The sequence below is a fragment of the Vombatus ursinus genome, unplaced genomic scaffold (genome assembly GCF_900497805.2).
Source record: "Vombatus ursinus unplaced genomic scaffold, bare-nosed wombat genome assembly UNPS02014821.1, whole genome shotgun sequence".
Lineage (NCBI taxonomy): Eukaryota > Metazoa > Chordata > Mammalia > Diprotodontia > Vombatidae > Vombatus > Vombatus ursinus.
Window position 1 is genome coordinate 32,749,155 of NW_020954599.1, and position 15,321 is coordinate 32,764,475.

General features: G+C 38.6%; 1 protein-coding gene and 1 pseudogene across 5 annotated transcripts in view; one reads left to right on the forward strand and one right to left on the reverse strand.

Annotated features, from left to right (window-relative positions):
• Positions 1–9,802: 9,802 nt before the first annotated feature.
• Positions 9,803–15,321, reverse strand: part of TRAPPC11 (trafficking protein particle complex 11) — a 71,021-nt gene continuing 65,502 nt past the window's right edge. For all 5 annotated transcript variants that reach the window (XM_027837507.1, XM_027837506.1, XM_027837509.1 and 2 more), the window contains exon 30: positions 9,803–10,604. In XM_027837507.1, the coding sequence (XP_027693308.1) occupies positions 10,560–10,604 (45 nt within the window). In that variant the 3' untranslated portion in view covers positions 9,803–10,559. The remainder of the gene's footprint in view (positions 10,605–15,321) is intronic.
• Positions 10,654–15,321, forward strand: part of LOC114024498 — a 13,265-nt pseudogene continuing 8,597 nt past the window's right edge.

Genomic DNA, 15,321 nt, shown 5'->3' on the forward strand with positions numbered 1-15,321 from the left:
CACATGTATGAGTCGAATATGATGGAATGATTATCTAAAAAAATTAAATTAAGAGCTGAGAAAGAGGAATGCACTGGGAGAAGGGGAAAAGGAGAGGCAGAATGGGGTAAATTATCTCACATAAAAAGGGCATAAAAGAGCTTTTTACAATAGAGGGGCAGATGGAGGAGGTAGGTAAGAGCACTTGAACTTTATTCTCATCAGAATTGGCTCAAAGACGGAATAACATACATACTCAGCTGGGTATGGAAATCTATCTTACCCTACAGAAAAGTAGAAGGAGAAGGGGACAAGAGAAGAGAGAGGCTGATAGATAGGGGGGCAGATTGAGGGAAGTGGTAGTTAGAAGCAAAACACTTTTGAGGATGGACAGGGTAAAAGGAGAAAGAAGAAGAAATGGGGGAAAATAGGATGGAGGGAAATACACAATAATTATAACTGTGAAAAAAATTTGTAGTAAGTATCTGTGATCAAGGTCTCATTTCTCAAATATATAGAGAACTGAGTCAGATTTATAAAAATAAATTGTACATCGTACGAGAGAACAAATCCTAGTTCTTCATACTACAATTTATAATAGGCATAGAAAATTAAAAACAACATAAAGATACAGACCTTAAACTACCAGAGTCCAAAAGAGAAAAATATCTTTCTAAAAAGGCACAGAAATGTGCTCTATCAGTTGTAAGGAGAGGCTCTTTAACTTGCCCTGTTTCATATTCCCCTTAATGTCTCCACGAGGTTTTATTCTTGTTTTTATTTATTTATTTTTAACCATAATCTCCTGGCCAGGAAAGAAGGTCTGTTTAATTTACTTTGAAATCACAACTTAAGGCAGCATGATAAGCAGGGAGACATTAATAGCACTCAGGATATTGTTGGCAATCTCATGACAATATTAATCTTGTTTTTTAAAAGTGACAACAGATTTGCAACTCAAGGGCCCGAGGACAGGTTATGGTCCACAGATCACATAGTACTGCTTTCGTCAGAAAATCTGTCCCCTCCCCAAACAAAGAAGCATTTGTTTAAAGTAGATCATGGTCAACTGGGCAGGAAACTTACGGATCTGTCATTTGAGTGGTATGGATCTTCCCTCTGCTGGCATTCTTCTCTTCCCATAAATCCTCCGTAGAGGGTGTCTTGCCTTTGTCAGGTTCTTTTGGTTGAATCCAACACAGCCTTGGGATTGTTCATCTGTCAGGCTTCACATTTGCTACATGCAATCCTATTTCTTTTTCTGGCTACACAAATCTGTGATGATATCTTTTTATGCCACTTCTTAAGTGCCAGTCATCATGAGTGTTGGGTTTTTATCGTGACATGCATCATCTTACCTTTCCTTTGAGCTTTGGATCACCTGTAATTGTAATTCTCTTGAGATCATTGTGTTCCATGATTTGCCACCATATAATATCATCGGGAGAAAAGTCCGTAGACTACTACAGAAACAGCTGAAACATTGAGGAAATAACAAGAAGTAAGGTCTGAAAATTTTCACTTGATATGTATGTAGACTCATTTACTGTAGGGATAAAGCTGCTTGGTAAATGAGAAGTGAAGATAAGCTTTCAGGTTCTTCCTGCAATCTTCCAAATGATTAAGGAGCAAAAATGCATGAGAAATTATTTCCAACAGCCTACAATTTACATTGTGTAATGTCAAAATTTTTGTCAACCAATGTAGGAGTGCTTAATAAACAATTTTGGTCTTGGATGCAATTATCCTTCCTGACAAATCATGTCCCTTTAACTTTTTGTTCTAGATAGCAGAAACAAAATGCCACCAGCATTTCCCTGTTTTCACATGTAGGCATTTATATACAGTGCACACAAATGTTGTGACCTTTAAAAGGTTCCAAAGAAAAACAAATGATAGATTCCACCATTTTCGTAAAAGAATGGGATTTTATACCAATTGCTGAATTTAAAGATTTCCAAGTGGCTCTTTTAATTAAAATATTCTATCCCAGGAGAAAGGAAGTTATTTATGGAACCCACGGAAGGGTGGCATTAATATTACATGCAGAATCTTATCTCATTCCTTTAGGCTGCTTGGTTCCTGGTTGTATGACTCATTTATTCATGGAATCTGGTGGAATACCATACTATAAGGGGAGAGCCATAAGGCTCTAGGCACAGGTTCCCAAAGTGGGCAGTATCACCCCCTAGGGGGCACTCGAATGATCCAGGAGAGTGGTGGTAGCCTTGGGTGCAATTGGAGAGGGCTGAATAAAAATAAGGGGGAGGTGGAAGCATAAGGAAAGAAGAGAAGAAAATTCTGAAAAACCCGTTAATACATGTTTCATCTGTTGTGTAACAGAGTTAAAGTCATAGTGATTACGTTATTTTCCAAATAAACAAACAAAATGAAAATTATAATGGCTCAGTGGTCAAGTCTGCCGACAAGTCTTAACAAGCAAGTATAGGCAGGTGAGCATGTTGCCTATTGTCGGGAAGTCCAGAATGTATTGGCAGGAAGATATGCGTGTAATGACTAGTTTACAATATGATATAATATGGTTACATGCTCAAAATTTGAATGCAGGAAAAAACCCACAAATTTACAATAAATTTTAAATTTAAGATGTATCATTTTTTTTTAAAAAAAATTTTATATTTTTTGAAATGATGCAAATTAAAAAAAAAAAACCACTAAAGGGTTAAAGAAAGCAGATTTCCAGGGGCAGCTAGGTAGCACAGTGGATAGAGCACTGGCCCTGAAGTCAGGAGTATCTGAGTTCAAATCTGGCCTCAGACCAAACACTTGACACTTACTAGCTGTGTGACCCTGGGCAAGTCACTTAACCCCAACTGCCTTAAAAAAAAAAAAAAAAAAAAGTAGATTTCCAGAGGGGCACTGAGTAATTTTTTTTAAAAATGGGGACAGAAGGCCAAATAAGTTTGGGAACTTCTAGAGAAACAGATCTTTCTCCTTTTCCTCTGAATTTATTCTTTTCATTCTAGGTGAAGAGGGTGGAGTCTGTAACTTTTTGAATTTGAAAGGTCAGAGGGAGCCCTGGCATTCCACAGACTAAGTTACAGAGACAGTAGAGCATCAAAGCCCAAAGTAGCAAGAAGTAGACTTTGGGAATGACCTTTGGGACTCCAACCCAGGAATAACTGAAAACAAGGACTCGTCCAGCAGATAGTGCCTTTGGATATGAACTTGGTATTTCTTACATACCAATGTAAAATAGAAACTGAGCTAAATTAAGCCTACTCTTCACAGAGATTCAAGGAGAGAGTAGCCCCTGAGGTATTAAGGGAAATGTTTGAACTTTGATCTTGCTATATTTTTAAATATCCCTTTGAGATTTAGATACATACCAATATCTATATCTATCTACACAAATGTGAGTGTGTGTGTGTGTGTGTATCTGTGTGTTTGTGTGTAAGCTCCTTGAGGGCAGGAACTTTTTGCTTCTTTTTGTATCCTCACAGTGCCTGGTACACAGTAGGCATTTAATAGGTATTTGAGTGTGTGTGTAAATAACATGTAGAATTATATGTAGATCATTTGTTAAATGCAAGCCTGTGTGGTGTAGTAAAAAGAACATTGAGATCTTCGTAAAAGTGGCAAAGCGAAAGATAGCTGGTTAAACCCAGCTTCCCCGAAAACCATCTCAAGAACAATAATGTTACATCAAATGAAACAATGAATGCAAAAAAACAAAACCCCAAAACAACAACAACAAAAAATGGTGACAAGGTAGTCACCCTGGAGAATTTTTTTATTTTTTAAAGACCATGCTATCAACCTCACTCACCACTGGCTTCACTAAGGGCAATGGCCAAAGAGAAAGGTCCCTGTCTTGAACCATCTGAGATTGCTCGGAATGGGAAGGCCTGTATGCCACTTTTGCCCAACTAGACTCCTGCACCATTTGGAGACTACATAATCTCCAAGAACAACAGCCCAGGAGGTGAATTTTTTCTAACTCTTTAAAATGACTGGTAGTTTGATTGGCATGGCACTGAATAAATAGATTAATTTAGGTAGAATTGTCATTTTTATTATATTGCCTCAGCCTACCCAAAAATTAACATTTTTCAAGTTATTTAGATCTGACTTTATTTGGGTGAAAATGTTTTGTAGTTATGTTTGTGTAGTTCCTGGGTTTGTCTTGGCAGGTAGACTCCCAAGTATTTCATATTGTCTACAATTATTTTAAATGAACTTTATCTTTCTATCTCTTGCTGCTGGACTTTTTTGCTAATATGTAGAAATGCTGAAGATTTATGTGGGTTTATTTTGTATACTGCAACTTTGCTAATTCCTTTAATTTTTTTTTCTTCTCTTATTGCTATAGCTAACATTTCTAGTACAATATTAAATAATAGAAGTGATAATGGTTTACTCCTGATTGTACTGGGAAGGCTTCTAGCTTATTCCCATTACAAACAATGCTTGCTGATGGTTTTAAATACCTATTATTTCTCACTTTAAGATAAGCTCCATTTTTCTTATGCTCTCAATGTTCTTAATAGGTGCTGTATTTTGTCAAAGGCTTTTTCTGCATCTATTGAGATAATCACATGATTTCTGTTGGTTTTATTATTGATATGGTCAATTATGTTGATGTTTTTTTTTGATGGTTTTCCTAATACTGAACCAGCCCTGCATTCTTGGTACAAATCCCACCTGGTCACAGTGTATGATCCTCAAGATAAATTGTTATAATCTCTTTGCTAATATTTTATTTAAATTTTTTGCAGCAATATTCATTAGGGAAATTGGTCTACAATTTTTGTTCTGTTTTGGCTCTTTCTAGTTTGTGTATCAGTACCATATTTGTGTTGTAAAAGGAACCGAGCAGGACTCTTTCATCTGTTTTTCCAAATAGTTTAAACAGTATTGGGATTAACTGTTCTTTACATGTTTGGTAGAATTCGCTTGTGAATCCATCTGTCCTAGGGAATCTTCTCTTGGGAAGTTCACTGATGACTTGTCAATTTCTTTTTCTAAGATTGGGTTATTTAAGTATTTTATTTCTTCTGTTAATCTGCATAATTTATATTTTTGTAGTGAGTAATTCATTTCATTTAGATTGTCAAATTTATTGGCACATAATTGGGCAAAATAGCTCCTAACAATTGTCTTAATTTCCTCTTTCTTGGTGATGAACTCACCTCTTTCATTTTTGATACTAGTAATTTGGCTTTTTTCTTTCCTTTTTTAAATCAAATTAACTGATGATTTATCTATTTTATTGGGGTTTTTTTTTCCATAAAACCAGCTTCTAGTTTTATTAGTTCAATGGTTTTCTTACTTCCAATTTTATTAATCTCTTTTTTGATTTTCAGGATTTCCAATTTGGTGTTTAATTGGAGATTTTTAATTTGTTCTTTTCTAGTTTTTTTAGTTGCATGTCCAATTCACTGATCTGCTTTTTCTCTATTTTATTGATGTAAGTAATTTGAGATATAAATTTTCCCCCAAGTACTGCTTTGGCTGCATCCCATAAATTTTGGTATATTGTCTCATTGTTGTCATTTTCTTTAGTGAAATTATTGTTTCTATGATTCTTTTTCTTTGACCCACTTGTTTTTTAGGATTATTTAATTTCCAATTAATTTTTAATCTATTATCCATTATTAAATGTAATTTTATTGTATTATAATCTGAAAAGGATGAGTTTACTATTTGTTTTTCTGCATTTGTTTTAAGGTTTTTACGTCTTAATACATGGTTGATTTTTGTGTATGTCTCACGTACTGCTTAAGAAAAAGGTATATTCCTTTTTATTCCCATTCAATTTTCTCCAGATAGCTAACATATCTAACTTTTCCAAAATTTTATTCACCTCAACTTCTTTCTTGCTTATATTTTGGTTAGATTTATCTGGTTCTGAGAGGGGAAGGCTGAGGTCCCCCACTAGTATAGTTTTATTATCTATTTCCTCCTGTAACTCATTCAGCTTCTCCTTGAAAAATTTAGATGCTATACCATTTGGTGCACATATGTTTAGTATTTGTATGACTTCATTGTTTATGGTACCTTTCAGCAAGATATAGTTTTTTTCTTTATCTCTCTCAATTAGCGCTATTTTTGCTTTTGCTTTGTCTGAGATCACAATTGCTACCCGTTTTCTTTGTTTCAGCTGAACCATAACAAATTCTACTCCAGCACCTTACATTCACCCTGTATCTCTTTGCTTCAAATGTGTTTCTTGGAAACAACATGTTGTCGGATTCTGGTTTTTAATCCATTCTGCTATTCACTTCCATTTTATGGGTGAGTACATCCCATTCACATTTATAGTTATGATAACTGTGTATTTCCCTCCATGCTATTTTTTCACTTGTTTATTCTCCCCCATTACCTCCCCCACCCTTTCCCTCTTCACAAATATTTTTACTTCTGATCACCACCTTCCTCAATATATCTTCCATCAGTCTCTGCTCCCCCATCTATTATCTCCATCCCTTCTTATTTCCTTATAGGGAAAGACAGATTTCTATATCCAACTGAATGTATATGTTATTCCCTCTTTGAGCCAATTTTAATGACAGTAAGGTTTAAGCATTGCCTGCCACCACCCCCCCATCTTCCCCTCCATTATAATAGTTCTTTCATGCCTCTTTTATGTGGGATAATTCACCCCATTCAATTTCGCTCCCCCCTTTTTCCAATGCAATTTTCTTTCACACTCCTTTATTTTGCTTTTTGGGGTATCATCCCATCAAAGTCACCTTATATCCACACCCTCTGTCTACACATACTCCTTTCTAATTGCTCTTACAGTAATAAAGTAGTTAAGAATCATAAATATTATCTTGACACATAGAAATACTAACCTTATGAATTTCTTATGATTCCCTTGAGTCTTGTATTTGGAGGTCAAATTTTTTATTCAGCTCTGGTCTTTTAATTAGAAATGCTTGAAAGTCCTCTATTTCATTAAATATCCATTTTTTCCCTAAAAGATTATATTCAATTTTGCTGAGTAGGTGATTCTTGATTTTCATCCTAACTCCTCTGCCTTCTGGTATAACATATTCCCTGGCTCATTAAAGAACCTGCATAATCCTCCCAAATCTTGCATAATCCTGATTGTAACTCCACGATATTTGAATTGTTTCTTTTTGGCTGCCTGCAATATTTTCTTCTTGATCTGTGAGCTCTAGAATTTCGCTATGATGTTCATGGAAATTTTCATTTTGGGATCTCTTTCAGGTGGTGACTGGCAGATTCTTTCCATTTCTATTTTGCCCTCTGGTTCTAATATATCAGGGCAGTTTTCTTTGATAATTTCTTGAAAGATGGCCAGGCTTTTTTTTTTTTTAAATCATGGCTTTCTGGTAGTCTAATAATTCTTAAATTATCTCTTCTGGATCTATTTTCTAAATCAGTTATTTTTACAATGAGAAATTCCATTTTCTTCTATATTTTTACTTTTTTGGTTTTATCGTATCTTGATGTCTCATCGAGCCATGAATTTCCATTTGTTCAACTGTAATTTTTAAGGAATTATTTTCTTCAGTGAGCTTTTGTACTTCCTTTTCTATTTGGCCAATTCTATTTTTCAGGCACTTATTTTCCTCAGCAATTTTTTGTATATCTTTCCCCATGTTATTGACTCTTTCTTCATGATTCTCTTGCATTGCTCTCATTTCTTTTCCCAATTTTTCTTCTATTTCTCTAATTTGCTTTTTAAAATTCTTTTTAAGCTCTTCCAGGAATTCTTTTTGAGCCTGAGACCAAATTACATTTTTCTTTGAGGCTTCACATGTGGCAATTTTGATAGTATTGAAACTATACTAAATTTATGCCTTGATCCTCCCTACCACCATAGTAACTTTCTATAGTCAAGCTCTTTTTTTGTTTTTTGCTCATTGCGGGTGGGGTGTGGAGTGACTTGGTATTTTTATGTGAGAGTTGGGCTCTGGTCCTGCAGTGTCCCAAACTTTTTGGGCTGGGGCTCTGGGTCTCACCGCTGACTTTCATGGGGTTTCAGGGCTTAGCTGCTTGCTTCCTCTGGAGGGTAGGCTTCCCTTCTGAGGTGGGGCCTCCCCTGGGAATGGAGTTTAGCTGCTGGCCTGCTCCAAGAGTGGGGCCTTGCTACTGGGTTGCTATGGTAATGGAGTCTTTCTGCTAGCTGGCCCTGGAGGAGGGATTTTGTTGCTAGTCTGCCTCAGGGGTGGGATCCTGCTGCTGGGTTGTTATGAAATAGGGTCTCTCTGCTGGTAGGCCCCAGGGGTGGGGTCTCACTGTTGGTCAGCCCTAGGGAGGGGCTACTGATCAGCAATGGAGTCAAGGCTCACTGGTGGCTTGAGTAGGGTGTTGCAGCGCTGCACAGACTGGTCCTTGGCCTAGGGGGCTACTGGTCTATAGGAGGGTGGAGCCTAGCTGTGGATTGCCCCAGGCTGCCTTACTCTAGGCCCTCTGCTGTGAAGCTTACTGCTGCTGCTGCTCTTGGACTTCAATTTCCCCCCTCCCCCCCCCACCCAACCCTCACTTCCCCTCCAGACAGACTTTTCCTGCGGGGCTGGTAAGCAGCTTCCCTGCTGCTAGATCAATTCTGAGGCAGTTTTCCAGTTGTCTGGAGAGGAGTTTGGGAGGGCTTCAGAAGGTTCCTTCCTCACTCTTCCATCTTGGCACCAAGTTCCAACTTTCTTCTTCAACTACTTCAAGAACTGACCCAATGGCAGAACATGGACCTGTCATCCAATGAGGAGTCTAAGTCCCTTCACCCATGCAAATCACAATCCAGTGAATAACAATTCATTTGCTAGACAGTCTTCCCAAAGGAGGTACGGCCAAAAAGATTTCCTGCCTGGTCACCAGATTCCAGGACACAGAGAACTGGGAGAACCATCGAAAAGCTTCGAAGGGCTGTGACCCACATGACAGCAGGGACCCATCTAGACCGACCCTGGGGTTCAGAAGACAGACCTGTGTTCTGTCACTGGGCCTGCTCCTGAAACTTCTCAAACTGGGCCGGACCTCGCTGAGTTTGAGTTGCCAAGTCCACACAGATTGAATCTAAGGGTCCTGAGAGAACTTGCAGATGTAACTACTGAGCTTTTGCTAGTGATGTTTGAAAAGTCCTAACAAATTAAGAGAAGTGCTCAGGTCTGGGTACAAGTCGTTTTTTCAGAAGAGGTTAGAAGGCAGATCCTTCAAACATACACTATTTTGGCACAGCTCCTGAGAACCCAGGGTGCTTCCCACACCTTCATGAGGAATCAAAAGATGACTTTAGGTGAATCACGTCAGCGTGTCAGTTTTTAAGCTTATGCACTTTTGTTTAGTTATACACACTGTCTCTCAATGGCCACACTGTTGGGCTTAATACAGCGGTACAACTGGAGCTGAAAGAGACATTTTATTTAGTCCAACCTCATTACAGACGAGGAACTAAAGCCCATGGAAGTGAAGCATCTCTCTTATCCAAGTTCACATCATTGATTAGTGGGGAAGTCAAGAACAAAATCCCAGTCTTGTCTCACAGTCTAGCATTATTAGAACTGTATCACATTTGTACTATATCATCTCTTTTCAGGAAGCTGAACTCATTAATGCAGTTCAAATTAATAGTGCAATGTACACACAAGTGCGTGCCTTTTAAAGAGAACTTATTTATTTACATAATTTATTCTCTTCGTGACAATTCTTCTTTTACTTTATATAATACATTCCCAAGAAATCAAAGTTAGGTTTTAATTTAATATACAGAAAGTTTAAAGGTGAAAAAATCTCAACAATTTGTATATACATGATTTAATAGGATTTGTTTTAAATAGTTCTTCTAAAACTGCACATCACTGCTAAGGAGGCTGAACACAGACCAAACAAAGATGTTCCAACACCTTTATTTTGGGAAATTATGCTTGTGTCTCATGCTGTTCCAAAATACAAAGCTCAATTTAGAATTTGATAATATGGTAGTAGGCAGAAACATTCTTTTCCCAAACACTTCATGCATTAATGACCAATTACTGTAAAATCTAAACTGCAGGCTTCAAGGGCAGGCAAAAGAAAAATTATTCTTTGGAGAACTTAGATTAAAATGCCTTCAACCTTTCTGGAAATTTCTCTGTAACAGTCATCAGTGTGGGTCATTGTGCTGCTGTATAATTTGATGTGCTGACTAAATCCAACAGGACAGATTCATTTTGTGTTTAGTAAGTGCTATTAGGAGCATAAGGAAATTTGTGAGCTACTACTATTGCTGCCAAAATGTTTTAATATAATTCTTCACAGTCCACTAATACTATGGCTCATGTATTTCTATCCATAGACATCCTATGTGCATATTAAATAATACTTTAAAAAACATTTAGTATTTCCAGAATAATAGTATTCTCATCTCTCCATAAAACACTGAGATTTCAAATATTAGTGAAAATAGATGAAAGAGGAAATTAAAAAAAAATATTTTAAACACAAGTTTCTTTGAAGAGTTGTCACAACAGCCATTCGTTTTGTTTTTTTTTCTTAAGTTCTAACTTTTCTGTCTGGTCAAAACAATAGCTGTCAATGAAAAAACAAAAGTCTCTCTACCAATGTGTGCAGGATCTTCTCTTGGAGCATCACAGGGGCAGGTCTGGGTATTATGCAGCAGCAATCGAAGTATCATCTGCTTGCCGACCCTGGGGCTTTAAGGAGGAAAAAAACAAACCAACCTGGTTTTAAAAAGTCAAATCAACAAGTATCAAGTGCCTATTATATGCCAAGAACTATCTAAGTACTAGGGATACAAAGAAAGGCAAAAAAATGGTCCCCAACCCCAACACTCTAACGGGGGAGATAAGATGTAAACTATATACAAACACGCACAGAGAGGATAAACTGGAGATAACCATGGCGAGAAGGCACCAGAATTGAGGGGGAAGTAGAAAAGGTTCCTTTCAGAAGGTGATTTTTAGCTAGGACCTGAAGACAGGAGAGTCAGGAGACAAAGATGAGGAGAGTGAACATACTTGGAGTTGTAAGGTAGAATATCCTGTGCAAGAACAGCAAAAAGGCCAATGTCAATGGAGCACAGCATGGTGTGGGGTGGGGTGCAAGGTGTAAGAGGACTGGAAAGGAAGGGGAGGGGGCTAAGTTATGAAGGGTTTTAAACAAGAAATTTTATATATAGACTGTATCTGAGATCTCAGGGGTAAGAGAGAGCCACCAGAGTTTACTGAAGAGTGGGAACATGACCAGAACAGCACTTCAGGAAGATCAATTTGATGGTTGTTGGGCAGAGGATGGACTTGAGGCAGGCAGTCGTCCAGGTGTCAGGCGAGGGTCAGAGGAGACAAAGGAAGCAATGCCACAAAGGCAGAACTGACAGGACTTGGCATCAGGGGTGAGGGGGCAGTGGAGAGATGACACTGAGGCTGAGTCTGGAAGACTGGAAGGTGGTGTCTCTGACAGAGAAGTTACGGGGGAGGACGTTAGTCCAAAAGGAGTTACGTAGGCATAATCTCTGGTGTTGCAGGAGTCGGAGAGTGGGGGACGAGGCACAGTGAAATTCATCATCCAGGACAATCGCTCTCAGGTCAGTGAGTGGGCTGCCAAGTATACCAGAAACTGAATCATCCTGTTTCACCCACCCAGCCAGACAGGCATTTCATGCTAGGGCTTCCTCCAGGGAGCACCACTACTGAGGTCTACAAAGCGCTGACTGAGTATCCTAAGAATGGGGACCTGTCCTTCAAGTACGTGAAGACATTTAACATGGATGAGCGTGTGAGTCTCCCACATGACCACCCCGAGAGCTTCCACTCCTTCAAGTGGAGCAACTTCTTCAAGCATGCCGACATTTGTCCTGAAACACCCATCTCCTGGATGGGACTGTAGCTGATCTGGAAGCAGAATGCGCTGCTTCTGAAGAGACGACAGCTGGAGGGATTGAGCTATCTGCTGGAGGAGTTGGTCTGCATGGGCATAATGCCTTCAATGAGCCTGGCTCAAGTCTGGAGTCCAGGACTCTAGTAAAGCCCCTGGCCATGGATACCACCCTAGCCAATGCCAAGTTCTTTAAAGGAGACCTCTCAAAAGGTCCCCCACTGGATCTGACTGTGGTTGTGTCCACAATCATGGATGCCAGAGAGGTCATGGTCCCGATTATGGGAGCCCAGAAGGCATTTGTGCTGTATGTGGCCACTGAGGAGGGTATAAATCACATGTGGACTGTGTCTGCCCTCCAGAAGCACTCCCATACAGTATTTGTGTGATGCCACATTGGAGCTTAAAGGGAAAACTGTCAAGTGTTTCAAAGGGTTGATGCATGTTCATAACAAACCAGTGGAACCACTGTACAGTATGAAAGAAAAAGAAACAGATAAAAGCCAATCTTCCAAGAAACCATACAGTGACTAATTTGACTATTGTCCAATTCCCCAGAGGTATAAAGACTTTGAGGAAACAGGTCTACAGAAAATTTTTTTTTTCACTGAGCAAATATATACCTACTCCAAACAATGTTTTATTTGCCTTTGTTAAAAATGAGTGTAGGTGAGTATATTGTACTCAGGTGTAAGGGTTAAGCTTACAGAAATGATGTTTCATGCTATAATTTGATTTTCTCTAAAGTATGTATTTCCTCTTTTCTACTACCATGTTCTACCTCTAAATAAGGGAAAGCGGACATGGAAATGCCTAACACAAACATTTGGAAAAAAGTGACCCCGAGGTACAGAGAAAGAGAAAAAGTGTGAATATACACACACGTTGTTTCACCCTTCCAGGAAAGGCATTTAGAAGAATTTCCATATGGTTACATGTGGAAAAACAGACCTGGGAAAAGTAGGCACTTTGGACTCGAACAGGGTAAGTGACAAGTGTAGGTGGGGTGGAGAGGAATATCTACTTTTCTTTTTTCTCCTTGTCTTGCTTCTGTCTCTTTCACAGACACCTTACCTGAACTGAGATGATGCCATAAGTAAAATGTTGAGGGGTGGGGGAAAGAAAGGGGACAAGAGGGTCTTTGCTATTGGGATCTAGTCCTGCTTTGGGTTCACTGATCTTAGGGTTCACTGCCTTAGGTTCACTCTAATGCTTTAGGAGAGTATGGTAGAAACCCATTTCTCCACTGAAGTCCACTTTTTATTCAGTAATGATACTGTGGTTTCATTAGAAAACAGACAAACTGAATGAAGCAGGGGCCACTTTCAAGGACTTTTCAGTACTGGCAAAAAGCCAATTGGGTTAGTAGGAGAACATGAATAATGTTTCACTCTTAAGATTTGTGAGTACAAGGCTATATATGTTGAAAAGCCTGCCCAGTAAAGTTTGCTCATCTCTATTTAAAATGCCTATGCACTTACCATCATGTAATATTCATTCAATAAACATTAACACCCACTATGGACAATGTACTAACCAGGTGCTAAGGGAGATACAAAGCCAGATCAGGTATTGTCCCCATCCTCTAGGACCTTTCTCCATCAAAAATGAACAGTCTTATACCCCAGATGTATTTTGCCAAAATTAGCATCCTTTGCTGAAACTCAACTCCCTTTAGAACATTTCAGGTTGTTCTCTCCCTTCCAGACAATGGGAACTTCCACCACTGCTCACTCCTCCACTACTAAGATTGCCACACCTTCACTCTCTTGCCTTCCTACTGTTTAATTTTTTATCTGACTATGGGAAGCTGCTATTGGCTCCATTTTGGAGGGAAAAAATCTTGTGAGTCTGATTCAGGTGTCTCTGAAAGAATTTTTGAATATTGCGCTTTCTACTTATATCTCTCAATTTTAGCTTTTATGTGAGTAGTAAAATTGTTTTAAACTGATGGATAACAGATAAAAGTTTACAATTTGATATTTTCTATTAAATTCAGTATTTGCCAATGGAAAAAGAAAGAAATGGGGTGGGCTTGGGGGAAGGGGAAGATAATGAATTCAGTTCGTTGAATTTAAGTTTGTTATCTTAAATTTGAGGGGTCTGTAATCAGTTGGAGATATGAGACTAGAGGTAAAGAGAGAGGTTAGAGATGAATAGATGGATCTGAGAATTATTTGCATAAATATAATAATTAAACCCATCAGAGCTGATGAAACTGCCAAGAGAGATAGTACAGAGAGAGAAGAGCAAAGGGTCTAGGATATACTTTTGGGGTTTCTCCACAGTTAGCAGGAGGGAGACTCTAGAATAGTGAAAGAGTAGAGATGATAGCTGGAGTAATCTGCTGAAAAAGATGGGATGGAATAGGATCACTTGTGCACATAGAGGGGTTTGGTTTGGTAAGGAGAAGGACTATCTCTTCATGCAAGATAGGGGTGAAGGAAGAGAGATATGGGGGAAGACATGTGAGTGACGTAGGTTGAGGAGGAGAAGAGAAGGAGTTCTTAGTGAATGGCATCATTTTTTTCAGTGAGGTCTTTAGCTGAGAACATGTAGGGGGTGCCATAGGAAGCGAGTGGAGATACAAAAAGGTCTGGAAGGTCTTTGTGGTGAGTGAGATAGTGAACCAATTACAGAGATGTAAAAGGATTACCTTGTAGTAATGAGGGCTTAACTGAGATACATTTATATATTTATAGTGGACCCATTCATAATAATTTTGTGATTTTCTCTAGTTCTGTTAAGTAGCAAGTGAACAGGAGCAAAGGCAACAGATGGTGGGAATAATCCAAAGCTGGAGAGTAGTAAGGCATGATCAGTGACAGGATATAGGGGGCCAGGAATCTGAACTTAGAGGATAATGCAGAATTTAAGTGATTCACCAAAGGGTCATGGAAAAGAAAAGAGAGTGTAGCCATTGAACAAGTGACATAGTCTGGAAAGAACTGAGGGGTGGAGTGAATGGAAGTAACAATGAGGATGAAGAACAGGGTTAGGGGTCCTAAGTCAGAGGAAAAGATGGCATGATAAAAGATTATGATGAGAGTAACTTCTTTAGGGGCAGCTAGGTGGCACAGTGGATAGAGCACCGACCCTGGATTCAGGAGGACCTGAGTTCATATCCGGCTTCAGATACATAACATTTACTAGTTGTGTGACCCTGGGCAAGTCAATTAACCCCATTGCCTAGCCGAAAAAAAAAAAAAAAAAGAAGAGAGTAACTTCTCTACTTTCTATAATTGAAATTTAGCATTTCCTGTGATTATGAATTAAAAAGAAAAGAAAATAAACATTATTCTGTGAACGGATCCACTGGCTTCAACAGATTGCCAAATAGGTCCATAACACAAAAAAGTTCAAGAATCCTGATTTAGAGTCTAAATTAAATTAGTGCAGGAAAGGTTAACTATTTCTGTCCCCTGTATTATTTAAAGTGAAAAGTATGCCCTTATAATGCTAAGAGTAGCTTCACCAGAAGGGGTAGAAAAGGGAGTTGAGTGACCTGCTCATTACATGACAGTGTATGATGCTCAT